The 27,601-nt window shown below is 43.1% G+C and overlaps 1 protein-coding gene across 2 annotated transcripts in view; it reads left to right on the forward strand.

The window, feature by feature from the left end:
• LOC124615739 (multiple C2 and transmembrane domain-containing protein) overlaps window positions 1-27,601 on the forward strand; it is a 1,088,825-nt gene that overhangs the window by 662,354 nt on the left and 398,870 nt on the right. Inside the window, exon 1 of one of the 2 annotated variants that reach the window (XM_047143821.1) lies at window positions 9,618-9,724. The exons of the other annotated variant lie outside the window; for it this stretch is intronic. Coding sequence (XP_046999777.1) covers window positions 9,713-9,724 — 12 coding nt within the window. The 5' untranslated portion in view covers window positions 9,618-9,712. Of the gene's footprint in view, window positions 1-9,617; window positions 9,725-27,601 lie in introns of those variants that run through there. 2 annotated transcript variants of the gene reach the window in all.

Consider the following 27,601-nt stretch of genomic DNA (forward strand, 5'->3'; position numbering starts at 1 on the left):
GTATTACCAACTGATTAGTTAGTGAAATGGACTCGAGCGAGGAGGAACCTTTGTTGGCACTTCTAAGCAGGAGGAGACAAAACCATTATTACACGTACATCCACTGCTACATGATCGACTGCAGAAAGGATTGTTTTATACTCTTTATGTCGTTTGAACATACGTTAACTATTGAGGGATTGCAGGACATGTCGCTTCGATTAGTCCGTGGAGCAAATATTGCGAACAGTATCAGACATGACTTTGCAAACTACTTTGTTAGCCCTGAAGGTGAAGAGGCTTGGCAGCTGCAGAAAATGTAATTGCTAGAAATGTTACGTGGACGTTAATGTGGTTAGGCGTCATTGTTCATCTGGGACGTTGCAAACTACTTTGTTAGCCCTGAAGGTGAAGAGGCTTGGCAGCTGCAGAAAATGTAATTGCTAGCAATGTTACGTGGACGTTAATGTGGTTAGGCGTCATTGTTCATCTGGCATTGTATTTGTGATGTTCATTGTACAATTATTATTATGTTAACTGTAAGAAGTCACATTATTGTATTCACCGAACTGATTGGAACTTACAATTAAAATTATAGCGTGTCAGGAACTTGTACCTCAATAATATTATAATAAATAAATAAAAGTCATTATTGCAGTAGCTACATATGGGTAAATAATTGTAATTAACAATAACATTTTAAATCTATTTTTTTGACCATAAGGAGAAACGCCTTAAGAGGCAGAAGAAAGGGGGCGAGAGATGCATATGTGCTTGAAGGTTACTTCCCTCATAGCCAACACTTTGTTGCTATAGTCATCGCTTTTGACATCTCAAATAGCGGGACGACTTTCTACTGCTAGGCGCTTCAGTCCGGAACCACGCGGCTGCTACGGTCGCAGGTTCGAATCCTGCCTCGGGCATGGATGTGTGTGGTGTCCTTAGGTTAGTTAGGTTTACGCAGTTCTGAGTCTATGGGACTGATGACCTGAGATGTTAAGTCCCATAGTGCTTAGAGCCATTTGAACCATTTTTGACTTTTTACTTCACTTATAAAATCTTCCGTGTTAATGAAATCTAAACTCATGGCTACAATGCGTACAGTAAATATATAATGAATGTTTCGCGGCACTGTCTCAGAAATGACTGCCTGTCTGTTCACAAATCTGCAGCACTTGGTCTGTGATCTGTGTCCCAGTGCGAACATTCCAGTTCAAACTAATGCCTGTCGGGCGGTGACTGCTGTGAACACAGTGACCGTGTCCGTCACATGTGGCGAGGGTGAGTCACTGCTGGGACACAGTGACCCGATGAGGCGGTGTAGTGTCCCGGCGTGAATGCTCCAGTTCAAACGAATGTATGTGTGTCGGTCACCGTCGCTAGTGAAATGGGCCTTAGAGAGAACGGGTAGTGTTCGTGATGACAGTATTGGCAATGTAGATCGTCTAAAAACGGTGAAAACGCCTGGAAACATCGAGAAGAATCGCGTTGTCTTTAAAACCAGCCCCAGGAAACCTACAAGACGAGCTGCATAACAAGTAGTAATCAGTCGGGAGACACTGTGACAAACTGTTGTTGCAGACCTGCATCTCGTCCCACAGAAAATTCAAACCCATGAGCCATTAAGCCGCAGGGCCACGGAACAGCGGTTGTGTTTCGCCGGCACTACTTTCCACCGAATTGATGAACAGGACTTTATGGAAGTATGCTATGGTTTAGTGACGAATCCCTCTTTCATTTTGATATGTTCGTCAATAAGCAAAATTGGCGCATTTGGAGGACTGAGAATCCGCATTTCGCGAACGAAAAGTCTCTTCACTCTCAACAGATGACTACGTGGAGTGCGATGTCTGGTCACTGAATAATCGGTGCGATATTCCTTGATGACACGGTGAATACCGCATGATACGTGAAGGTTTTGCAAGATGATTTCATCCCCATTATCCAAAGTGACCCTGATATCGACAAGACGTGGTTCATGCAAGACGGAGCTCGAACCCATCGAAGCAGGTGTGTGTTTGATGCCCTGGAGGAGCACTTTGGGGACTGCATTCTGGCTCTGGGGTATCCAGAGACCACTGCCATGAGCCTCGATTGGCCGCCACATTCTCCGGATCTGACCACAAAAAAAAATGGTTCTGAGCACTATGGCACTCAACTGCTGAGGTCATTAGTCCCCTAGAACTTAGAACTAGTCAAACCTAACTAACCTAAGGACATCACAAACATCCATGCCCAAGGCAGGATTCGAACCTGCGACCGTAGCGGTCTTGCGGTTCCAGACTGCAGCGCCGTTAACCGCACGGCCACTTCAGCCGGCGATCTGACCACAAGCGACTTCTTTTTGTGGGGCCCTGTTAAAGACAAGATGTACAGCAATAACGCCAAAACCATTGCTGAGCTGAAAAAAACCATTCAGGAGACCATCGACAGCATCGATGTTCCAACACATCAGCGGGTCATGCAGAATTTCTCTATTCGTCTGCGCCACATGATCGCCAGTGATCGTAGGCATATCGAACATGTCATAACCTAAACCGGAATATCTGTAAGCCGTTTACATGCTGAATAAAGTGTGTGCACACGCCGTAATTTGTAACTAATTTACGTTTTTTGTCATGTTGTTGTTGTTGTGGTCTTCAGTCCTGAGACTGGTTTGATGCAGCTCTCCATGCTACTCCATCCCGTGCAAGCTCCTTCATCTCCCAGTACGTACTGCAGCCTACATCCTTCTGAATCTGCTTAGTGTATTCATCTCTTGGTCTGCCTCTACGATTTTTACCCTCAACGCTGCCCTCCAAGACTAAATTGGTGATCCCTTGATGCCTCAGAACATGTCCTACCAACCGACCCCTTCTTCTAGTCAAGTTGTGCCACAAACTCCTCTTCTCTCCAATCCTATTCAGTACCTCCTCATTGGTTATGTGATCTACCCATCTAATCTTCAGCATTCTTCTGTAACACCACATTTCGAAAGCTTCTATTCTCTTCTTTTCCAAACTATTTATTGTCCATGTTTCACTTCCGTACATGGCTACACTCCACGCAAATACTTTCAGAAACGACTTCCTGACACTTTATACTAGATGTTAACAATTTTCTCTTCTTCAGAAACGCTTTCCTTGCCATTGCCAGTCTACATTTTATATCCTCTCTACTTCGACCAACATCACTTATTTTGCTCCCCGAATAGCAAAACTCTTTTTTTACTTTAAGTGTCTCATTTCCTAATCTAATTCCCTCAGCATCACCCGACTTAATTCGACTACATTCCATTATCCTCGTTTTGCTTTTGTCGGTGTTCATCTTATATCTTCCTTTCAAGACACTGTCCATTCCGTTCAACTGCTCTTCCAAGCCCTTTGCTGTCTCTGATATAATTACAATTTCATCGGCGAACCTCAAAGTTTTTATTTCTTCTCCATGGATTTTAATACCTACTCAGAATTTTTCTTTTGTTTCCTTTACTGCTTGTTCAATATACAGATTGAACAACATCGGGGAGAGGCTACAACCCTGTCTTACTCCCTTCCCAACCACTGCTTCCCTTTCATGTCCCTCGACTCTTATAACTGCCATCTGCTTTCTGTACAAATTGTAAATAGCCTTTCGCTCCCTGTATTTTACTCCTGCCACCTTCAGAATTTGAAAGAGAGTATTCCACTCAAGCTTGTCAAAAGCTTTCTCTAAGTCTACAAATACTAGAAACGTAGGTTTGCCTTTTCTTAATCTAGCTTCTAAAATAACTCGTAGGGTCAGTATTGCCTCACGTGTTCCAACATTTCTACGGAATCCAAACTGATCTTCCCCAAGGTCGGTATCTACCAGTTTTTCCATTCGTCTGTAAAGAATTCGCGTTAGTATTTTGCAGCCGTGACTTATTAAACTGATAGTTCGGTAATTTTCACATTTGTCAACGCCTGCTTTCTTTGGGATTGGAATTATTATATTCTTCTTCAACTCTGAGGGTATTTCGCCTGTCTCACCGGATGGTAGAGTTTAGTCAGGACTGGCTCTCCCAAGGCTGTCAGTAGTTCTAATGGAATGTTGTCTACTTCCGGGGCCTTGCATCGACTTAGGTCTTTCAGTGCTCTATCAAACTCTTCACGCAGTATGATCTCTCCCATTTCATCTTCATCTACATCCTCTCCCATTTCTATAACATTGCCCGCAAGTACATCGCCCTTGTACAGACCCTCTATATACTCCTTCCACCTTTCTGCTTTCCCTTCTTCGCTTAGAACTGGGTTTCCATCTGAGCTCTTGATATTCATACAAGTGGTTCTCTTTTCTCCAACGGTCTCTTTAATTTTCCTGTAGGCAGTATCTATCTTACCCCTGGTCAGATAGGCCTCTAAATCCTTACATTTGTCCTCTAGCCATCCCTGCTTAGCCATTTTGCATTTCCTGTCGATCTCATTTTTGAGACGTTTGTATTCCTTTTTGCCTGCTTCATTTACTGCATTTTTATATTTTCTCCTTTCCTCACTTAAATTCAATATTTCTTCTGTCACCCAAGGATTTCTACTAGCCTTCTTCTTTTTACCTACTTGATCCTCTGCTGCCTTCACTACTTCATCCCTCAAAAGCTACCCATTCTTCTTCTACCGTATTTCTTTCCCCCATTCTTGTCAATTGTTCCATTATGCTCTCCCTGAAACTCTGTACAACCTCTGGTTTAGGCAGTTTATCCAGATCCCATCTCCTTAGATTCCCACCTTTTTGCAGTTTCTTCAGTTTTATTCTGCAGTTCATAACCAATAGATTGTGGTCGGAGTCCACATCTGTCCCTGGAAATGTCTTACAATTTAAAACCTGGTTCCTAAATCTCTGTCTTACCATCTGAAACCTGTCAGTATCTCCAGGCTCCTTCCATGTGTACAACTTTCTTTTATGATTCTTGAACCAAGTGTTAGCTATGATTAAGTTATGCTCTGTGCAAAATTCCACCAGGCGGTTCCTCTTTCATTTCTTACCCCCAATCCATATTCACCTACTACGTTTCCTTCTCTTCCTTTTCCTACTATCGAATTCCAGTCACCCATTACTATTAAATTTTCATCTCCCTTCACTATCTGAATAATTTCCTTTATCTCATAATACATTTCTTCAATTTCTTCATCTGCAGAGCTAGTAGGCATATAGACTTTTACTACTGTCGTAGGCGTGTGCTTCGTGTCTATCTTGCCCACAACAATGCGTTCGCTGTGCTGTTTGTAGTAGTTTACCCGCATTTCTATTGCTTTATTCATTATTAAACCTACTCCTGCAGTAACCCTACTTGATTTTGTATTTATAACCCTGTATTCACCTGACCAAAAGTCTTGTTCCTCCTGCCACCGAACTTCACTAATTCCCACTATATCTAACTTTAACCTATCAATTTCCCTTTTTAAATTTTCTAACCTACCTGCCCGATTAAGGGATCTGACATTCCACGCTCCGATCCGTAGAACGCCAGTTTTCTTTCTCCTGATAACGACGTCCTCCTAAGTAGTCCCCGCCCGGAGATCCGAATGGGGGACTATTTTACCTCCGGAATATTTTACCCAAGAGGACGCCATCATCATTTATCCATACAGTAAAGCTGCATGCCCTCGGGAAAAATTACGGCCGTAGTTTCCCCTTGCTTTCAGCCGTTCGCAGTACCAGCACAGCAAGGCCGTTTTGGTTAGTGTTACAAGGCCAGATTAGTCAATCATCCAGACTGTTGCCCCTGCAACTACTGAAAAGGCTGCTCCCCCTCTTCAGGAACCATACGTTTGTCTGGCCTCTCAACAGATACCCCTCCGTTATGGTTGCCCCTACGGTACGGCTATCTGTATCGCTGAGGCACGCAAGCCTCCCCACCAACGGCAAGGTCTATGGTTCATGGTTTTTTTTTTGTCATATAGTCCAATAATTGCCAACTTGTAGTTACACAACGACATCTTACAAGCTACGATACGGAGCCCTGTAGCGACAAAGTGTTTCAGCTTGCGCCAGCGAAGTGGGAAAATCGACAGTGTAATATGCATGACATGTAATACCCCAATAGATACTGTGAAGAGAGTAACTAATTCTGAGTTAGGCATTACTTGTGTTACGAATTTTTCCTGTGGGTGTTTATGGTGTAGTTGATATTAGTGGCTGCAGAATTTCTCGACATATTCCAATGACAAAATCTTCTCGGGTGGTCAGTCGAGTGTGGGCGTTATCTTGTTGCAACGTGTCAATTAGTTCCTTAGAACGCAGCATGGCCTCAGTGCAGGCATCGAGTCCCAGTGTTGTCATTCTGTCAAAAAAATTGTTCAAATGGCTCTGAACACTATGGGACTCAACTTCTGAGGTCATCAGTCCCCTAGAACTTAGAACTACTTAAACCTAACTAACCTAAGGATATCACACACATCCATTCTCGAGGCAGGATTCAAACCCGCGACCGTAGCCATCGCTCGGTTCCAGACTGTAGCGCCTAGAACCGTACGGCCACTCCGGCCGACGTCATTTTGTCCGCGGATATATTTTGTTCCAAGCCCTGACTAAGTCATCTATGAAGATGTTGAATAGAGTTGTTACATAAGCTACTTGGTTATTTCCCACATGTATTAAGTGTAATTCTTTGCTATGTTGTACTTATATTTACGCTGAGGTATCAAAAGTTACTGGATACCTCCTAATATCCTGTCGAACCTTCTTTGCCCAACGTAGTGCCTCTACTCGACGTGGCATGAACTCAACAAGTAGCTGGAAGTCCCCTGCAGAAATATTGAGCCTTGCTGTCTCTACTGCCGTCCATAAATGCGTAGGTGTTGCCCGTGCATTGTTTTGTGCACGACCCGTCTTGTCGATTATGTCCCGTAAATGTTCGATTGGATCTATCTGGGTGGTCAAATCATTTGCCCGAACTGTCCAGAATGTTCCTCTGACGAATCTAGAACAATTGTGGTCCAGTGACACGGTGCCATGTCATTCATAAAAGTTCCATCATTTTTTGGGAACATGAAGTCCATGAATGGTTACAAATGGTCTCCACTAGTCCAACATGACCATTTCCGGTCAAAGATCGGTTCAGCTAAACCAGGTGCCGAGTCCATTCCATGTAAAAACAGCGCGCGGCATTAGAGAGTCACTACCAACTTCCACAGTGCATTGTTGACAACGTGGGTCCATGGACTCCTAGGGTTTGCGTCACTCTCGAAACTACTGTCAGTTCTTACCAAGTGTAATAGAGGCTCATCTGACCAAGCCACTGCTTCTCAGTAGTCTAGGGCTCAACCAACATGGTCACGAGCCCAGGAGAGATACTGCACGCGATGCCGTGCTGTTAGGTCCGCAGCTCGTGGTCTTGCGGTCACGTTCTCGATTCCCGAGCACGGGGTCCCGGGTTAATTCCCAGCGGGGTCAGGAATTTTCACCTGCCTTCAGATGACTGGGTGTTTGTGTTGTCCTCATCATTTCATCATCATTCATTAAAGTGGTGAGATTAGACTGAGCAAAGGTTGGGGATTTGTACGGGCGCTGATAACCGCGCAGTTGAGCACCCCACAAAACAAACATCATCATCATCATCATCATCATCATCATCGTGCTGTTAGCAAACGCACTCCAGTGGGTCGTCTACTGCCATAGCACATTAACCGCAGATTTCGCCGCACTGCTCTAACAGATACATTCGCCGTACGTCCCACGTTAATTTCTGCGGTTATTTCTCGCAGTGTCTCTTATCTTTTAGCACTGACAACTCTGCGCAAGCACTGCTGCTCTCGGTCGTTAAAGAATGTCATCGGCCACTGCATTGTTAGTGATGAGAGGTGATGCAGAAATTTGCTATTCCCGGGACAGTCTTGACACTGTGGATCTCGGCATATTGAATTCCCTAACGATTTCCCAAACGGAATGTCCCATGCGTCTAGCTCCAACTATTATTCCGCGCTCAAAGTCTGTTATTTCCCGTCACGCGGCCATAATCGCGTTGGAAATCTTTTCACATGAATCGTTTGAGTACAAATGACAGGTCCGTCAAAGTACTGCACTTTTATACCTTGTGTACACGATACTTCCGCCATCTGTTTATGGGCATATCACTGTCCCATGACGTTTGTCGCCTCAGTGTATTTGCTGTTTAGCATTTAGAATCACGTTGCTATTACACTGCCGGCCGCTGTGACCGAGCGGGTCTAGGGGCTTCAGTCTGGAACCGCGCGACCGCTACGGTCGCAGGTTCGAATCCTGCCTTGGGCATGGATGTGTGTGATGTCCTTAGGTTAGTTAGGTTTAAGTAGTTCTAAGTTCTAGGGGACTGATGTCCTCAGACGTTAAGTCCCATAGTGGTCAGAGCTATTTGAACCATTTGCTATTACACTGGCAAAGATGACATTTAATCTATGTTTGCACCTCTGAATGTGTAATATCTTTCGCACTGTTGTTCAATAGTATTGCAATATCTCTGACGACGATAGTCATTTAAAATCGAATGATGGCTTTGTAAGCCGAATAGTGGCACTCGAAATAAATTAATATTGTAGAATATCTACATTTGTCAACTATGGTGGAGAAACCTATGGTGGAGAAACATGGACAATGACAGAAAGGGACTGGGGCAGACTGCAAGCAGGGGAAATGAAATTTCTCAGAGCCGTTAAGGGAAAAACAAGAATGGACAGAGTAAGCAATGTAGAGATTAGAAAGGACCTCAAACAAGAAAGTATGAGAGAAGAAATTGAAAGAAAAAGATTAAGATGGTATGGGCATGTTAAGAGGATGCATGGGCAGAGACTCCCCAAAATTATGGAAGAACTAAAGATAGATGGGAAAAGACCTAGAGGACGCCCAAGAACGCGGTGGAAAATGAAAGTGAGAATATCTGTAGAAAGGAGAGGTGTGACCTGGCAGCAAGTGGAGGAAGAAAAGTGGTGGGAGGACCGAGCCAAATGGAGAGGACTCATTAGCACTCAGACCCGGCAGTAGCTGGAGCGGGATTCGGATATAGATAGATCTACATTTTGTACTTTGCGTTTATAATTACTTAGGCAGTAGTTTTCTCGTTAGTATTCGTAAGCTCTCCGCCAAAACAGTCCGCAGTTCGTGGTCTGGTGGCCAGCGTTACTGCCTCTGGATCATGGGGTCCCAGGTTCGATTCCCGGCCGGATTGAGGATTTTCTTTGCCCGGGGACTGGGTGTTCGTGTTGACCTCATCATTATTTGTGATAGTGACTAGATTGAACTTTGAGTGTGAAAAGATTGGGACTTTGTACTGGCGCTGATGACCGTGCAGTTGACCGCCCCACAAACCAAACATCATCATCATCATCCGCCAAAACATCTGAGGTGCTTATAGAAAATAAGGGGGGCGTATCTGCAAAAATACGTGTCTTTGAGCCAGGTTTAAGATGTAGTCGCTGACAGATGGATTGTTTCTCTAACGTCACGCTGCCTTGTCTGCGGTATTATACCAAAGACCACCGTATCTTATCGGAGGCGGGGCAGCGAAAGCGCAGCGTGGGAGGCCGCCCGCTGTCAGTACTAGCGCGCCAGTATGAGCGTGTACACGCACGTCCTGGACCGCTGCCGACGCGCCGTCAGCGCGCAGGATGGCGCCGGCGGGGACGGCGTGTCGCCAGCAGTGGCAGGGGCTGCCTCCGGGGTCAACAGGCTGATGGACCGCCTGCGGGACTCGCGGGCCGCCGAGATCCTGAGGGACGCCCGCGAGATAGACCCCGTCTGCGAGCTCAAGAGGGTACACCTCGCCAGGATGACCATCAAGGTTGGTCGCAAACACTAACCTTCCTGAGGCTACGCTCCGGCGAGCGCAATGCGGGTTTTGGCAAACATCTGATGCTGCTCTACAGTATCAGTTGTTTTGGTTGCCACATGACCCACAGCCACGATGGACTATCTAAATGAACGTCTGCATTATTACTATGCAAATCACGCATGTTTCGTAGACGTTACTTGGAATCCTTTCTTACCATTTTTCTACATTCCACGCTCAAATAGCACATGGAGGTAGTGAATAACTAAATTTTTCCGAGAGTTATAGTTTGTCTCTTACAGAGAAGACAACAGCAACCAACCACATTTTTACAAGACAGTTTACTTATTTAATTAGCGCTATTACTGGTTTCGAACCGAAAGGTTCCTTTTCAGACGGCTAATTCACGTTAAGATTACATTATCTTTCACTTTTTGTTTTCCCAAATGATGAACTTTCCTTGGTGTGGTGGTGTCCTACAATCAAAATAAGATGTGAAATAATGTCTTTTTAACCGTAATTGTGTCTCACAGAGATTTTTAAAAAATGGTTCAAATGGCTCTGAGCACTATGGGACTTAACATCTATGGTCATCAGTCCCCTAGAACTTAGAACTACTTAAACCTAACTATCCTAAGGACAGCACACAACACCCAGCCATCACGAGGCAGAGAAAATCCCTGACCCCGCCGGGAATCGAACCCGGGAACCCGGGCGTGGGAAGCGAGAACGCTACCGCACGACCACGAGATGCGGGCTAGAGATTTTAAATGGTGTAAACAAATTATTCTAGTGGAGATGTTTTGGTTATTACGTTGAAAAAACTTAATTTGCTTACATCATTTAAAATCTCTGAGAGACACAATTACGGTTAAAAAGACATTGTCTCACATCTTATGTTGGTTGTAGGACATCACCACCCCAAGGAAATTTCATCACTTGGAGAAACAAAAAGCGAAAGCTAATGTAAGATGTATCTTAACACGAACGCGCCGCCTGAAGATGAACCTTTCGGTTCGAAACCGGTAACGGCGCTATTTAAATAAATAAAGCCGGCCGAAGTGGCCGAGCGGTTAAAGGCGCTACAGTCTGGAACCGCACGACCGCTACGGTCGCAGGTTCGAATCCTGCCTCGGGCATGGATGTGTGTGATGTCCTTAGGTTAGTTAGGTTTAAGTAGTTCTAAGTTCTAGGGGACTTATGACCACAGCAGTTGAGTCCCATAGTGCTCAGAGCCATTTGAACCATTTTAAATAAATAAATAGCATTGTAAAAAGTGCCTGGTTGCTGTTGTCTTCTCTGTAAGACTCAACCTATATTTTGTACACAGAAACCCGCTCAGATGACAGTTTTCAACAAAACAGCATTTTCCGAGAGAGCACCAATTTCCATTATTTTATGACTATGGTCGTTTCTCCACATGTGGATAGAACTCAATAAAATATTGCGATGCTCGGAGAAGAAAGTTAGCGATCAAAGTTACTTAAGAATATCTCACGCCGGCCGCTGTGGCCGAGCGGTTCCAGGCGCTTCAGTCCGGAATCGCGCTGCTGCTACGGTCGCAGGTTCGAATCCTGCCTCGGTCATGGATGTGTGTGATGTCCTTACGTTAGTTAGGTTTAAGTAGTTCCAAGTCTAGGAGACTGATGACCTCAGATGCTAAGTCCCATAGTACTTAGAGCCATTTGAACCATTTTTTGAATATGTCACTGCAACGCCTTCGTTTTGGTAGTTACTACACGAACTCGCTTATAATACCCGTCAAACTTTCTCTCTTATTTCGCGATAATACAAAACAACTTGCCATCGCTCTCACCTGGCAATGATCCCTTACCACCCAGCAGTACTTGAACTCTCCCTCTCCGGCCGAGAAGGGCAGATACACTTGTAACGGAGAATATTTGAGAATGAAGATATGCGCACGTATTTCGCTGCCGGGAAAAAAGCCTCGCAGTGTCTAAATCGCATGAGAGAATATTAATTATTACGGGCGCGCCAGTGTTATTCGCTCCTGGACATCAGACTTCGTAGTGAGACAATAGCTGCAGACTGTAAAAAAATTTGTTACCATTAGTAGCGATCTGCTTGAGATTTAGAAAATGGTTGACAATTGTTTGTAGCCGTTATTGTAGAAAGCGTTACAAGTACTTACAGAAACTACAAGCTCCAGTTTCTCAGCTGTGTAAATGGTGATTAGTACTCTTAAAATAAACACATGAACACCATTTGCAGTTAACGCAATTATTACTAACTAAGAATTTTAAATGCTTACATAAGCAGAGACCAGGACAGGAGACAGACGCTAGCTGAAGCAGAATAAAAAAAATAATGTCTCATAACATGTGATGAACAACTTACAAAAATCCAGAGATAACCTTCTGTTGATTTCTACCGCAGTTACTGATGTACGTAGGGAAAGAAATGGATGTATTGTTACATACTGCAGAAGCGGACATACAACAGCAGTGCTAGACCGTCTCTTTAGCAGATTTATTGCAGATTCAACGTGTTCTGCAAATAAAACGCAGTCGACTTTCCCACATCGTTTTCTTTACGATTGATCGAGTTTAAGTTCATCGTGATTCTGTTTCCTAGAACAGACATCTAGTTGAATCGACAATTTTTAACTTGTGATATTTATCACGTAACCGAAATGTAAAGAAATTTTTTGTTACTGCTAATGTGAAAGACCGCACACCCTTTATTTTTCGGGGACAATTGCTACTTTTTGCACAATACAGTAACTTCTCTAGATCACCCTGAAGGCTTCACAAGACGGCAAGCGACCGAAATATATGCAAAAAGACTAAGAGGGCTGCTCAGACTGTCTCCTTAACCGTTTTCCATATTAAGAACAACAGAGGGCTGATAACACTTCTGTTTCACTAGGTGGCTTCCCGTCAGTTACTAAGCATTTTTTCTGATAAGAATTCACGAATCCTGTAGCGCAGCTGAGACTATACACAATAGGCAGGCAATACGGTAAGATGGCAGGTGTGACAAACGATGTCAAAAATCTAGAGAGTTATAAAAATGGAATCAAGATCCTCTCTGAATTGAACTTCGTGAAAATAAAGAGCCAGTCATGTTTCTTAATATCACTATTTTCCGAACAAGTGTTGATTATATGTCAATAGATAGTTTTCTTCGAGGTATGTCAATGTTGGAACACCGTATACGTTCCAAAATCCTTTTATAAATCAATGCTAATGAAACTGGTACATAATTCATTTGAGTATTTCTATTTACGCTGAGGTGAGAAGAAACTGGTATAGGCCTGCGTAATCAAATACAGAGATATGTAAACGCCTATATAAGACAACAAGTGTCTAGCGCAGTTGATAGATAGGTTACTTCTGCTACAATGGCAGGTTATCAAGATTTAAGTGAGTTTGAATGCGGTGCTATAGTCAGTGCACGAGCGATGGGACACAGCATCAACGAAGTAGCGATGAAGTGGGGATTTTCCCATACGATCATTTCATAAGTGTGCCGTGAATATCAGGAATCCGGTAAAACATCATATCTCCGACATCGCTGCGGCCGGAAAAAGATCCTGCAAGAGAGGGACCATCGACGACTGAAGAGAATCATTCAACGTAAGAGAAGTGCAACTCTTCCGAAAATTGCTGCAGATTTCAATGCTGGGCCGACAAGAAGTGTCAGCATGCGAACCATTCAAAGAAACATCATGGATGTAGGCTTTCGGAACCGAAGGCCCACTGGTGTACCCTTAATGACTGCACAACACAAAGCATTACGCCTCGCCCAGGCCAGTCAGCACCGACAGTGGACTGCTGATGACTGGAAACATGTTGCCTGGTCGGGCGAGTCTCGTTTCAAATTGTGTCGAGCGGAAGGACGTGTACGTGTGTGGAGACAACCTCACGAACCCATGGACCCTGCGTGTTAGCAGAGGACTGTTCAGGCTGGTGGAGGCTCTGATATGGTGTGCGGCGTGTGTAGTTGGAGTGATGTGGGATCCCTGAAACTGCTAGATACGACTCTGTCTGTAGACGCGAACGTAAGTATGCTGTCGGATCACCTGCCTCCATTCATATTCATTGTGCGTTCCGATGGATTTGGTCAATTCCAGCAGGACAATACGACACATCACACGTCCAGGATTGTTACAGAGTAACTTCAGGAACACTCTTCTGAGTTTAAACACTTCCGCTGGTCCCAAACTCCCCAGACATGAGCATTATTGAGCGTACTGGGATGCCATGCAACGTGCTGTTCGGAAGAGATCTCCACCCCCTCGTACTCTTACGGATTTATGGACAGGCCTACAGGATTCATGATGTCAGTTCCCTCCAGCACTACTTCAGACATTAGTCGAGTTCATGCTACGTCGCGTTGCGGCACTTCTGTGTGCTCGCGGGGGCCTTACACGATATTAGGCAGTTGTACCAGTTTCTTTGGGTCTTCAGTGCACTTTCTCTTGTATTGGTGTGACATGTGCAGCATTCCCACTTTAGACGTTAATCTTTCTTGGAGCGAGCGGTTGTGTATGATTTCATTTTACCACACCTACTGCAATTAAAATAATCCTTTATTTTTTTCTATTATTCAACAGTTCCATATGTGAAGTCACTTTCAAATGATCTCATCGAAACGGATATGTTTGAGATGAAGTCCAAGAACCCACAAAATCACGCAACGATGTGAACGTCGAGCCATTCCACGATTTATTGGAATCAGCTCAGGCGTGTCCTTTTCGATAGGTCATACCACACAGCCGAAATCATGCAGTAACGCAATATTTTAACCCATTCAATACCAGTCATTGTCACAAAATGTTGTCATTCTGATAATGATGCTTCTCTTTGCTTATAACAGGGCCGGCAGACGTAGAATGCTTTTGAAACGAAGTCATATTACTGATCCGGATTACTGCTGAGATAGCTTTATCCCGAAACTGGTCATGTATTCGATACATATTGGCAAAAAAATACCAGATGTTTTACCTCTCGTCGGTTTCTGACTGTACCTTAAAAACCCTTGGAATTATTAACAACTCGACGCAGCCTTAGGAAAAGTAAGCTATCTTTACGACGTAAATACGAAACTTGGATAGTCTATTGTAAAGTTTACAAGTGGTGTAAGACTTGAAACTATGGATTTAGTAGCTTCGAAACGAGAATAACACCATACTAAATGTGAAAGCAATTCAATAAAAACTGAGGAGTTTTCGTATTTATTATGATGTACAACTGCACACGAGATCGGAACAGCTTCGGTGAGAAAGCATAAGACGGAGCTCTGGTATTTGAAGGATTAACTGCTGGTACGAAAGTCTTTCCATTCTTCTCAAGAAATTGAAAATGACTTGAACAGTGTGCAAATTTGGTTGTGCTATTTTTGAGTAGTGTTAAAATTAATCTAACATATCTACAGATTTTCCACGGAATAAAGCAAAATATTTGCATTATAGACAATTTACTGGAATTTTTGACAAGTATTTTAAAAGTATTTTATTTAGTAATCAGACAGAATTATAATGGATAAATGTGCAATATGGTGCAAGGAACAGCGAGGCCATTTCTTGTAATAAATCACCAGGAAACTGAAACAAGCCAGAAAGTAACAAGACATAACATCGGCGAAAAGGCGGGTTACTAAAAAACAAATATTCGTTTCTGTCTTCGTTATAAAAGTCTAGGAGAATATTTATATACATCAATTGACCAATGACAATATTCGTCAATTAAGTAAAGAAGTTGCGAGAGAGATGGTAATCGTTCCGCCCGAAACGTCGCAAGAATCAGCAATGATCAACGGCATGAGGATGCAGAAGGCAATGAAAACCACTGCATTAAAGACACATAATGAGTATCCACAGGACGTGTGGCCTGTAATTGAAGAAATGTCGATTCCGGAATAGTTCCCCATTCGGATCTTCTGGAGGGGACTGCCAAAGGGGAGGTGACCATGAAAAAAAAAATTGGCTGATCAACGAAAGGTTGACGTTCTACGAGTCGGCGCGTGGAATGTCAGAAGATTGAATGTGGCAGGAAAGCTCGAAATTCTGAAATGCGAAATACAAAGTCTCAATCTAGATATAGTAGGAGTCACTGAAGTGAAATGAAAAGAAGACAAGGATTTCTGGTCAAATGAGTATAGGGTAATATCAACAGCAGCAGAAAATGGTATAACGGGAGCAGGTTTTGTTATGAATAGGAAGGTAGGCAGAGAGTGTGTTACTGTGAATAGTTCAATGATACGGTTGCTCTTATCAGAATCGATAGTAAACAAACACCGACAACGATAGTTCAGGTATACATGCCGACATCGCAAGCTGAAGATAAGAAATAGAGAAAGTGTATGAGGATACTGAAAGGGTAATACAATATGTAATGGAAGATGAAAATCTAATAGTCATGGGGGACTGAAATGCAGTTGAAGGGGAAGGAGTAGAAGAAAAGGTTACAGGAGAATATTGGTTTGGGACAAGGAATGAGAGAGGAGAAAGACTAATTGAGTTTTATAATAAATTGCAGCTAGTAATAGCGAATATTTTGTTCAAGAATCACAAGAGGAGGAGGTATACTTGGAAAAGGCCGGATGATACGAGAAGATTTCAGTTAGAGTACGTCACGGTCAGACAGAGATTCCGAAATCAAATTCTGGATTGTAAGACGTGCCCAGGAGCAGATACAGACTCAGATCACAATGTAGTAGTGATGAAGGGTGGGCTTAAGTTTAAGAAATTGATCAAGACGAATCAATATGCATAAAAGGGAGATATGGAAGTACTAAGGAATGACGATATCTCCTTGAAGTTCTCTAAGGCTGTAGATACAGCAATAAAAAATAGTTCAGTAAGCAGTTCAGTTGAAGAGGAATTGGATCTCTAAAAAGAGCAATCACAGAAGCTGGAAAGAAAAATATAGGTACAAAGAAGGTAACTGCAAAGAAACTGTGGATAACAGATGAAATACTTCAGCTGAACGTTGAAAGAAGGAAGTGTAAAAATGTTCAGGGAAATTCAGGAACACAGAAATACAAGTCGCTGAGGAGTGAAATAAACAGGAAGTGCAAGGAAGCTAAGACGAAATGGCAGCATGAAAAAGTGAAGAAATCGAAAATGAAATGACAGTCGGAAGGACTGATTCAGCATATAGGAAAGTCAAAACAGCTTTCGGTGAAATTAAAAACAAGGGTGGTAACATTAAGAGTGATACCGGAATTTCATTATTAAATGCAGAGGAGAGAGCGGATAGGTGGAAACAGTACATTGAAGGCCTCTATGAGGGGGCAGATTTGTCTGATGTGATAGAAGAAGAAACAGGAATTGATTTAGAAGAGATACGGGATTCAGTATTAGAATCACAATTTAAGAGAGCTTTGGAGGACTTGAGAGCAAATAAGGCAGAAGGTATCGATTACATTCCATCAATATTTCTATAATCATTAAGAAAATTGCCGACAAAATGACTATTCACGTTGGTGTGTAGAATGTATGAGTCTGACAGTATACAGTCTCATTTTCAGAAAAATATGATCCACACAATTCCGAAGTCTGCAAGATCTGACAATTGCGAGAATTATCGCACAATCAGCTTAACAGCTCATGGATCCAAGTTGCTGACAAGAATAATATACGAAAGAATGGAAAAGAAAATTGTGGATGTGTTAGATGACGATCAGTGTGGCTTTAGAAAAGGTAAAGACACCAGAGAGGCAATTCGGCCGTTGCGGTTAATAATGGAATCAAGGCTGAAGAAATATCAAGAGACGTTCATAGGATTTGTCGACTTGGAAAAAGCGTTCGACAATGTAAAGTGGTGCAATTCTAAGAAAAATAGGAGTAAGCTATTAGGAGAAACGGGTTACAAACAATATGTGTAAGAACCAAGAGGGAATAATAAGAGTGGACGACCAAGAACGAAACGCTCAGATTAAAAAGGGTGCAAGACTCGGATGTAGTCCTTCGTCCCTACTGTTCAATCTGTACATCGAAGAAGCAATCATGGAAATAAAAGAAAGGTTCAGGAGTGGAATTAAACTTCAAGGTGAAACGGTATCAATGATACGATTCGCTGATGACATTGCTATCGTGTGTGAAAGTGAAGAAGAATTACATGATCTGCTGAATGGAATAGACTGTATAATGAGTACAGAATATGGATTGAGAGTAAATCGAAGGAAGACTAAAGTAATGACAAGTAGCAGAAATGAGTACAGCGAGAAACTTAACATCAGGATTGATGGTCATGATGTAGATGAAGTTATGGAATTGTGCTACCTAGGTAGCAAAATAACCAACGACTGACGGATCAAGGAGGACATCAAAAACAGACTAGCACTGGAAAAAAAAGCATTCCTGACCAAAAGAAGTCTACTGGTATCAAACACAGGACTTAATTTGAGGAATAAATTTCTGGTAATATACGTTTGGAGCACAGCATTGTATGGTAGTGAAACATGGGATGTGAGAAAACCGGAACAGAAGAGAATCGAAGCATTTGAGATGTGGTGCTGCAGACGAATGTTGAAAATTAAGTGGACTGATAAGATAAGGAATGAGGAGGCTCTGCGCAGAATCGGAGAGGAAACGAATATGTGGAAAAACTGACAAAGAGAAGGGACAGGATGATAGGACATCTGTTAAGACATCAGAGACTGACTTCCATGGTACTAGAGGGAGCTGTAGAGGACAAAAACTGTAGAGGAAGACAGAGATTGGAATACATTCGAATGATAATTGAGGACGCAGGTTGCAAGTGCTACTCTGAGATGAACAGGTTGGTACAGGACAGAAATTCGTGACGGGCCGCGTCAAACCAGTCAGAAGACTGAGCACTCAAGAAAAAAAGAAGCGCGTTTTACTGTGTTTACAGTTTTGCTATTTCACATACGTGAAGTGAATGTATCAGCATGAAGTGAATGTATCACTGTCGTGATGCGTACGGAGGAAGGAGCGAGCAGTACGCTCACACGCTGGCAAGCAGAGATGGTTGGCCGTCTGGTGTTTTCAGAGTCAGTGGGACGAGGGGCCGATGCAGTGACGTCAGCAAAGAGGTACGTAGGGAAAGTACATTTATCTGGCACGAATCAAGTAACTGTTATTAAAAAATATTTGCTAACAAAAGTTGCCTTTTGCCACTCAGACATTATAAGGCGTCTAAAGGTCATAAATATTTGTTCTCAGTAATTTTACTCTGCCAGGAAACTCTAATATTAATAAATAAATGAATAACTTTGGCATAACCGAAGATGTACCACCTTATAGAACTATACCGATTGCGCGCTAAAGTTACAAACATTGCGCCATAGTCGGCGGTCGTCGCATGGATACTTTTCGATCTAGTCATGCGGTAGGCCATGCTCTCATACCGTTAATACATATGTTATAATCAGTGTGAACAATTACATTATACAGTGTATCTTAAATAAAAGCCCTAAAATGGCATCACATATAAAAATTACTTGCATAAAAGCTTCTCGCCGCTTCATTACGTGAAACATAGACCGCAGTATTGCACTTTTAGAATCCGACAGGGCTGCTACGGCTCTGCAAGGAGACATAAAACTACGAGGGCATTTCCACATGGGCAGGTGGGAAGAATTCTTACGCGGCGGCTCGATTAGCCAGTTCAATGGCGAACTGGCTTAATTATCGCAAAACTCGGATGGGAAAGTGTGTCCATTTCTACTGAACACCCCTTATACCACCTGCTACAGACTCACTGGTTAAACTGATTCATACAAGAGCGGAGTGGTCCTTGCACCTTACATCATCGATATAAATATAGGTGGAGTGTCGATAGGGAACATTTGTTGTGAACGAGCCTTAATATTTTTTTTGTTTGGTTCGTATGACATCTGTCAAAGATATTTAAAATACATCAAGTCATGGAACAAACAACATCATATGTTTTCATCGTGTTAGCAATGTCGAATTTTGTACCAGAAAGTGATGATTTGCGGAAAGCATTAATTTTTTGTTTTCATTTGAAAAAGAGTGCTGCAGAGTCGCATCGAATGCTTGTCGAGGCATATGGTGATCATGCTCTATCAGAAGCAACATGCAAAAGATGGTTTCAACGGTTCAGAAATAATGATTTTTATGCAAGAAATGAAGAACGTGGGGCCCGCATCTCGTGGTCGTGCGGTAGCGTTCTCGCTTCCCACGCCCGGGTTCCCGGGTTCGATTCCCGGCGGGGTCAGGGATTTTCTCTGCCTCGTGATGGCTGGGTGTTGTGTGCTGTCCTTAGGTTAGTTAGGTTTAAGTAGTTCTAAGTTCTAGGGGACTGATGACCATAGATGTTAAGTCCCATAGTGCTCAGAGCCATTTGAACCATTTTTGAAGAACGTGGAAGACCACCAAAAAAGTTAGAAGACGCCGAATTGCAAGCAATATTGGATGAAGAGGATACTTTGAGTCAGAAGCAAACGGAAGCAATGCTAACTGTTGCACAACAAACAATTTCTGACCGTTTGAAAGCTGTGGGAAACATCCAAAAGTGTGTAAAATGGGTGCCACATGCATTGAATAAAAGACAGATGGAAAACCGAAAAACCATTTGTCAAATTTTGCTTCAAAGACATTAAAGAAAATCAGTTTTGCATCGAATTGTTCTTGGCGAAGAAAAATGGATTTATTTTAAGAATCATAAACGGGAAAAATCATGGGTTAATCCGGGACAACCATCAACATCGACTGCAAAATCAGATCGATTCGGCAAGAAGACAATGCTCTGTGTTTGGTGGGATCAGAAAGGTGTGGTGTATCATGAGCTTCTAAAACCCGGTGAAACTGTGAATACTTATCGCTACAGACAACAGATGGTCAAGTTGAACTGTGCATTGATCGAAAAAAGAACAGAATGGGCCAGAAGACATGGAAAAGTATTTTTTTACACGATAATGCACCTGCACACAAAGCGAAACTGGTTCAGGATACAATCAAAACACTTGGCTGGGAGCTGCTACCCCACCCGCCGTGTTCACCAGACTTGGCCCCTTCCGACTACCATTTGTTTTCGACAATGGGAAACGCATTGGCTGAGGAACACTTCGATTCCTACGAAGAAGTCGAAAATTTGGTGTCTGATTGGTTTACTTCAAAAGACGAACATTTCTATTTGTGTGGTGTCCACAAATTGCCATAAAGGTGGTCAAAACGTATAAAAAGCAATGGTCAGTACTTTGAATAAAATGTTTTTACTTTTCAATTCAAAATTAGTGTTTCATTTTCGCAAAAATCGCTCATTTCATACCGGTACACCTGGTATATATGAGCAGGCGTTTGTGACAGATACTGAAACTGAAACCAGATTATGTATTTGATGCCAAGGATCCTTCCTTAATTTTGATGCAGTGTTAATACATGGCTTGATGGTGGTCACTTGGCCGGCAGTAGATACCTGGAAACGAATAATTATTAAAACAAATTTTGGTGGAAATCGGGAAATCGATTATTTCGGTAAGATATCTGGCTATCATATCTCCAGTTCAGATACGTAAAGAACGTGCACATGTGGCTAACATAGTCTCCTTACACATTTTGTAGATACTCCGCTGAGTTGTGTGGGTACCGGGATTTGTACTACAACATCCTTAGTAAGGTACTGCCCTTTTTTACCTAAGTTACTACAAAACGCAGTGGCAAGGAATAGTGTCATGTCCGTTAACGCGAGTATAATTCGATTACTTATCTCCCATATGTGGGAGTATCTTATCTTGGAAAATAAAAATATTACTGTGTCTGATATTTAGTCGTATTGGAGATCCAGCATTCATCTATAAAAATAGCAAACGGAAACCGGGATTATGCCTTCGTTTTGCTTCCTCAGCACCTCATATTAATCGTAGCACATTACGCAACCAGAGTGTTGATAATTGTAAGTAATACTAAGAAACGATCCTTACGTGCAGCTGGAAAGATTTCCGGTAGCGATAACACCATGGTGGGCTATCTGTGAACAGTGTAGCCGCTATCATGAGTTATAGCGACAATTTCCGGCCTGAAAGGGGACGATGCGCTGATAGAGCACCCAAGGCCAGTCCTGATAAAGGGAATACGAAAAGCGCAATACACGATCGCGTCAGCGACCTTGCGACAGCGCACAGGTGTTATCAGACCATTGTAATACAAATACAGACTGCCGCGTCGCTGGGATACTGACGTGTGGGGTAAATGTCACGCTTTGTCCTCATTTACACTTTTACAGTACAATCCCCGTGCACCCACTTCTCGCTTTATCCATAATACTCTCCTAGGCGACCCGTACCCCAATGAGTATTTATGGGACGTGATGTAACGGCGTGTGAGCCTGTCTAGATTACTGGTGAGCTTCTTTGACCAGTTGGGATAGTAAATAAATGGAATTCTGTCTTCGAAGACAGCATACGACAAACAAACGATGTAGTCTATCTACGACTGAGGGAGTGTCTAATAGGATATAATGCTCGTTACAGAAATAGTTATCAAAGACAGTTGTTGCCTTGGTACAGGGCTGCGTGATTATATTCATATACAGTGTGCAACGTACATAAGAAGTGAAGTAATCATCAATCATTTAGAATTACTGATCAGTTTCTTCAGTACGCCTAGAGGAACAATTTGAGTGAAGGGGGCAGCTTATTTAGCGTAAAATTTTAACTATACCTACATGGTGGTAATTACTGAACTACACGAAGAAAACGTAAATTAGTTACAAATTAAGGCGTGCACACACTTTATTTAACATGTAACCTCACCACAGTTATTCGGATTTACGGTATGACATGTTCGATATGCCTACCTTCATTGCCGATGATGTGGCGCAGACGAAAAGTAAATTTCTGCATGAGCCGTTGAAGTGTCGGAGCATCGAGACAGTCGATGACCTCCTAAATGACTGTTTTCAGCTAAGCAATGGTTTTGGGGTTATTACGTACACCTTGTCTTTAATATAGCCCCACATAAAGGAGTCGCATGTACTCAGATCCCGAGAATATGACGGCCAATTGAGGCCAACGCCAGTGGCCTCTGGGAACCCCAGAGCCTAAACGTGGTCTCCAAAGTGCTCCTCCAGGACATCAACACTCTCCTGCTTCGATGCGGCCGAGCTCCGTCTTGCATGAACCGCATCTTGTCGGAATCAGTCACTTTGGATAATGGGGATGAAATCGTCTTCCAAAACCTTCCGTATCGTTCGGTAGTCACCGTGCCATCAAGGAATATAGCACCGATAATTCAGTGAGCCAGCCGCGGTGGCCGTGTGGTTCTAGGCGCTACAGTCCGGAACCGCGGGACTGCTACGGTCGCAGGTTCGAATCCTGCCTCGGGCTTGGATGTGTGTGACGTCCTTAGGTTAGTTAGGTTTAAGTAGTTCTAAGTTCTAGGGGACTAATGGCCTAAGATGTTAAGTCCCATAGTGCTCAGAGCCATTGGAACCATTTTTGAATTCAGTTATTGGACATCGTTCACTGCACTGTCACCCGTTAAGAGTAAAGAGACTTTTCGATCGCGAAATACAGATTCTCAGTCCTCCAAATGCGCCAATTTTGCTTATTTACGAACCCATCCAAATGAAAGTGGGCTTCGTCGCTAAATCAAGCCACACTACGCATACTAATTCCCATCGTGCCCCGCGGCCAACAGTGCAGTTTGAACGCCCTAACACAAACTGTTCAGGAGTTATGACGATGTTATTTCATATAGTTCAATAATTGTCATGCTGAACTTGTGTAGGGTGGACCAGAACTCCACCGACAAAATTTTGGAGGTTCACATGGATATTTTCCGAGTATTTTGGTATAAAGGACTCGTGGTCTCCAGTGGCTGGTTGCAGAGGAATTACATGTAGTTTTGATTTCTTAATCCTTGCATCGGTGTTGTACTGAAAATCTCTGCACAACTGTGTCGACGGTACGCGCAGTTCGTCTTCTTTGGGAACCAGTTTGGTCCATTCATTCACGCTACTTGTTGTTGACAACAGTAAGGCCCACTTCACGCTTCCTCATCAATCTTGTATTCAGTGCTGTTCGGGCCGGCTCACCTTAGTCTTTCAAGGAATATAATTTGTACGCTAACAGTGATACACAGCAGCATGGACGGGCTTACTGATGAAGAATCGATCGATAAGCTTCTCGTGTGTGAGTTCACCGAAAGCAATGGAAAAGCAACGTGAGGAAAACATGCTCAGCTGCTCCCGCAACGATGGCAACCACATCACAGTAGTATTGCATCTGTACATATGCACCCAAACCAAACCGGATCCTTGCGTGTTTTGGTGGTTGCACATTGAAGTCTTTTTCACTCTTGTGAAAGTAGTTTCACAAGAAAGAACGGCAATTCTGGTAACAAAACCCCATAAATAATACTTAATTTTACTGCTCTGGATCTAGTCACCAGGGACCACGGGTCACTTGTACCAAAATAGTCTGATAATATCCCTGAACGACCTCCGAAATTTTCTCGCAGGGGTTCTGGTTCGCCCTGTATATTCTGCAAGCCACCTATCGCTACCGGCCAGAGGATACTTCCGATATCATTACACAGGGTGACTCAGCTGCCCGTACCTATGAGGTTTATGCAACCCACAAAACCTACAAAAACTATATGTGCGATTTTCATATTCTCTCTCACTATGTGCAAACTACGTATTAGTCCTACAGAAAAAAAGGAAAAGGACATTTTTGTAAGAAATTTAATGTAGTTAAGTTTTGTACTTTTTCGTTGGAGACCACGGTTTATTACAGAAAAATGCATCTGAAGGTCACTTTCGTACGTTTTTCTTGAATAGCTCAAAAGCAGTGGCCTCCTGCGCAAACATATCTCAGTAGGAAGTTTAACTACATTAATTTTCCTACATAAAGGTACTTTTCATTTTTTGTAAGATTAATAGAACGCTCATAGCGAGCAAGAGAATATGAAAATCTCACTTATCGTTTTTGAAGTATTGCATCTTGCATAAAACTCGTAGCTAGGGGCAGCTAAATCACTTCGTATTTTCCCACATCCTTGTCCCATTCAAGAATGAGGCGTGGGAAGAATAATTGTCGGTAAACTTCCGTATGAGCTCTAATTTGATGTTCTCGTTGTAGTCATTTCGCGAGACGTACGTGCGAGGAAGTGATGTGCTAATCGACTCTTCACATAACGTACGCCCTGGGATTTACAAGTGGAAGTCTCTCTGTGATGATAACACCTCTTTTACTGGATCTGCCTATAGAGTTTATTGTGCATGTCCGTAACGACAAAACGCGTCGACTAAACGATTACCGGACGAAACGCGCCGTACTTAGTTGGATCTTGTCTATCTCTTCTACTAATCCCAGAATGATGAATAATACTGAAGAACCGGTCGAAAGAGTGTTTCGAAATCCAAATCTTTCGTGGAAGAATTACATTTCCTCAAGAGACTCCTAATAAATCTCAGCCTTGGCATCAACTTTTACTACTACACTGACGGGAAAAAAATCGCAACATCAAGATATGATTAATGTATAACAATGAAATTTTGGGAATACATTTGTCTAGATAACATATTTTAACTGGTAGAAGCCGACTTTGGGGAAGATCAGTTTGGATTCCGCAGAAATGTTGGAACACGTGAGGCAATACTGACCCCACGACGTACCTTAGAAAATAGATTAAGGAAAGGCGAACCTACATTTCTAGCATTTGTAGACTTAGAGAAAGCTTTTGACAATGTTGATTGGAATACTCTCTTTCAAATTCTGAAGGTGGCAGGGGTAAAATACAGGGAGCGAAAGGCTATTTAGAATTTGTACAGAAACCAGATGGCAGTTATAAGAGTCGAGGGGCATGAAAGGGAAGCAGTGGTTGCGAAGGGAGTGAGACAGGGTTGTAGCCCCTCCCCGATGTTATTCAATCTGTATATTGAGCAAGCAGTAAAGGAAACAAAAGAAAATTTCGGAATAGGAATTAAAATCCATGGAGAAGAAATAAAAACTTTGAGGTTTGCCGATGACATTGTAATTCTGTCAGAGACAGCAAAGGACCTGGAAGAGCAGTTGAACGGAATGGACAGTGTCTTTAAAGGATGATATAAGATGAACACCAACAAAAGGAAAACGAGGATAATGGAATGTAGTCAAATTAAATCGGGTGATGCTGGGGGTATTAGATTAGAAAATGTGTTTTGCTATTTGGGGAGCAAAATAACTGATGATGGTCGAAGTAGAGAGGATATAAAATGTAGACCGCCAATGGCAAGGAAAGCGTTTCTGAAGAAGAGAAATTTGTTAAAATCGAGTATAGATTTAAGTGTCAGGAAGTCGCTTCTGAAAGTATTTGTATGGAGTGTAGTCATGTATGGAAGTGAAACATGGACGATAAATAGTTTAGGCAAGAAGAGAATAGAAGATTTCGAAATGTGGTGCTACAGAAGAATGCTGAAGATTAGATGGGTAGATCACATAACTAATGAGGAGGTATTGAATCGAATGAGGGAGAAGAGAAATTTGTGGCACACCTTGACTAGAAGAAGGGATCGGTTGGTAGGACATGTTCTGAGGCATCAAGGGATCACCAATTTGGAATTAGAGGGCAGCGTGGAGGGTAAAAATCGTAGGCGGAGACCAAGAGATGAATACACTAAGCAGATTCAGAAGGATGTAGGTTGCAGTAGGTACTGGGAAATGAAGAAGCTTGCACAGGATAGAGTAGCATGGAGAGCTGCATCAAACCAGTCTCTGGACTGAAGACCACAACAACATATTTAAGTGATCAACATTGCATGATCACAGGTTAACGTAAGCGCGAGATAAGGCATTGCAAATGTGAAATGCTGGTACGTTAATAACCGGTGCAACTGCCACAATATTGGATACAAGCATCAGACATGCATGCATCGTGTTGTACACGTGCCGGATGTCAGTTTGTGGGACGGAGTTCCATGCCTATTGCACTTAGTCGGTTAGTACAGGAACAGTTCATGGATGACGCTGCAGTTGTCGCCCAATAATGTTCCATATGTGCTCGCTTGAAGAGAGATCTGGTGATCGAGTAGACCAAGGCAAAATGTCGATACTTGGTAGAGTATGTTACAACAGCGGTACGTGGGCGAGCATTATTCTGCTGGAAACACCTCCTGGAACGCTGTTCATGAAAGGCAACAGAACAGGTCGAATCACGAGACTGAGGTACAAATCTGCAGTCATGGTGCGTGGGATAACCACGAAAGTGCTCCTGCTGTGAGTATGAAATGGCACGCCTGCCCTTAACCCCAGGTGAATATCTCAGGGTGCCAAGCACGCAGACAAGCTGTTTGCAGGTTTTCAACTGCCCTTCTCTTAAGCAACACTTGGCCATGAGTGGCACCGAGGCAGAACCGGCTTTCATTACAAAAAACAACAGACCTGCACCCGGCTCTTCACTAAGATCTCGCTTGACACCACTGAACTCGCAAACGACGGTTGTAGGGGGTCAGTTGAGTCTACGCTACCAAGCGTATGGCTCGGAGCTCTCGTTGAAGTAACCGATTCTTTGTAACAAAAAAAAGAAAGTCACTGAGGTGCCAGTACTACTGAAGATGCAGTACAATGTGCCGGAGACATACGCTGAACGCTATGGTTTTCCCTGTCAGTAGTGCCACATGGTCGTCTGGAGTCTGCCGGCCGCGGTGGTCTAGCGGTTCTGGCGCTGCAGTCCGGAACAGCGGGACTGCTACGGTCGCAGGTTCGAATCCTGCCTCGGGCATGGGTGTGTGTGATGTCCTTAGGTTAGTTAGGTTTAAGTAGTTCTAAGTTCTAGGGGACTGGTGACCTAAGATGTTGAGTCCCATAGTGCTCAGAGCCATTTGAACCATTCGTCTGGAGTCGGGTCTTCTTGTGACCGTACGTTCTCGTGCCCACCACTGCCAGCAGTCGTGTATAGTTGCTTCATTCCTGTCGAGTCCTTGTGCAATATCACAGAAGGAACAACCA

Source organism: Schistocerca americana, chromosome 5 (genome assembly GCF_021461395.2).
Source record: "Schistocerca americana isolate TAMUIC-IGC-003095 chromosome 5, iqSchAmer2.1, whole genome shotgun sequence".
NCBI lineage: Eukaryota > Metazoa > Arthropoda > Insecta > Orthoptera > Acrididae > Schistocerca > Schistocerca americana.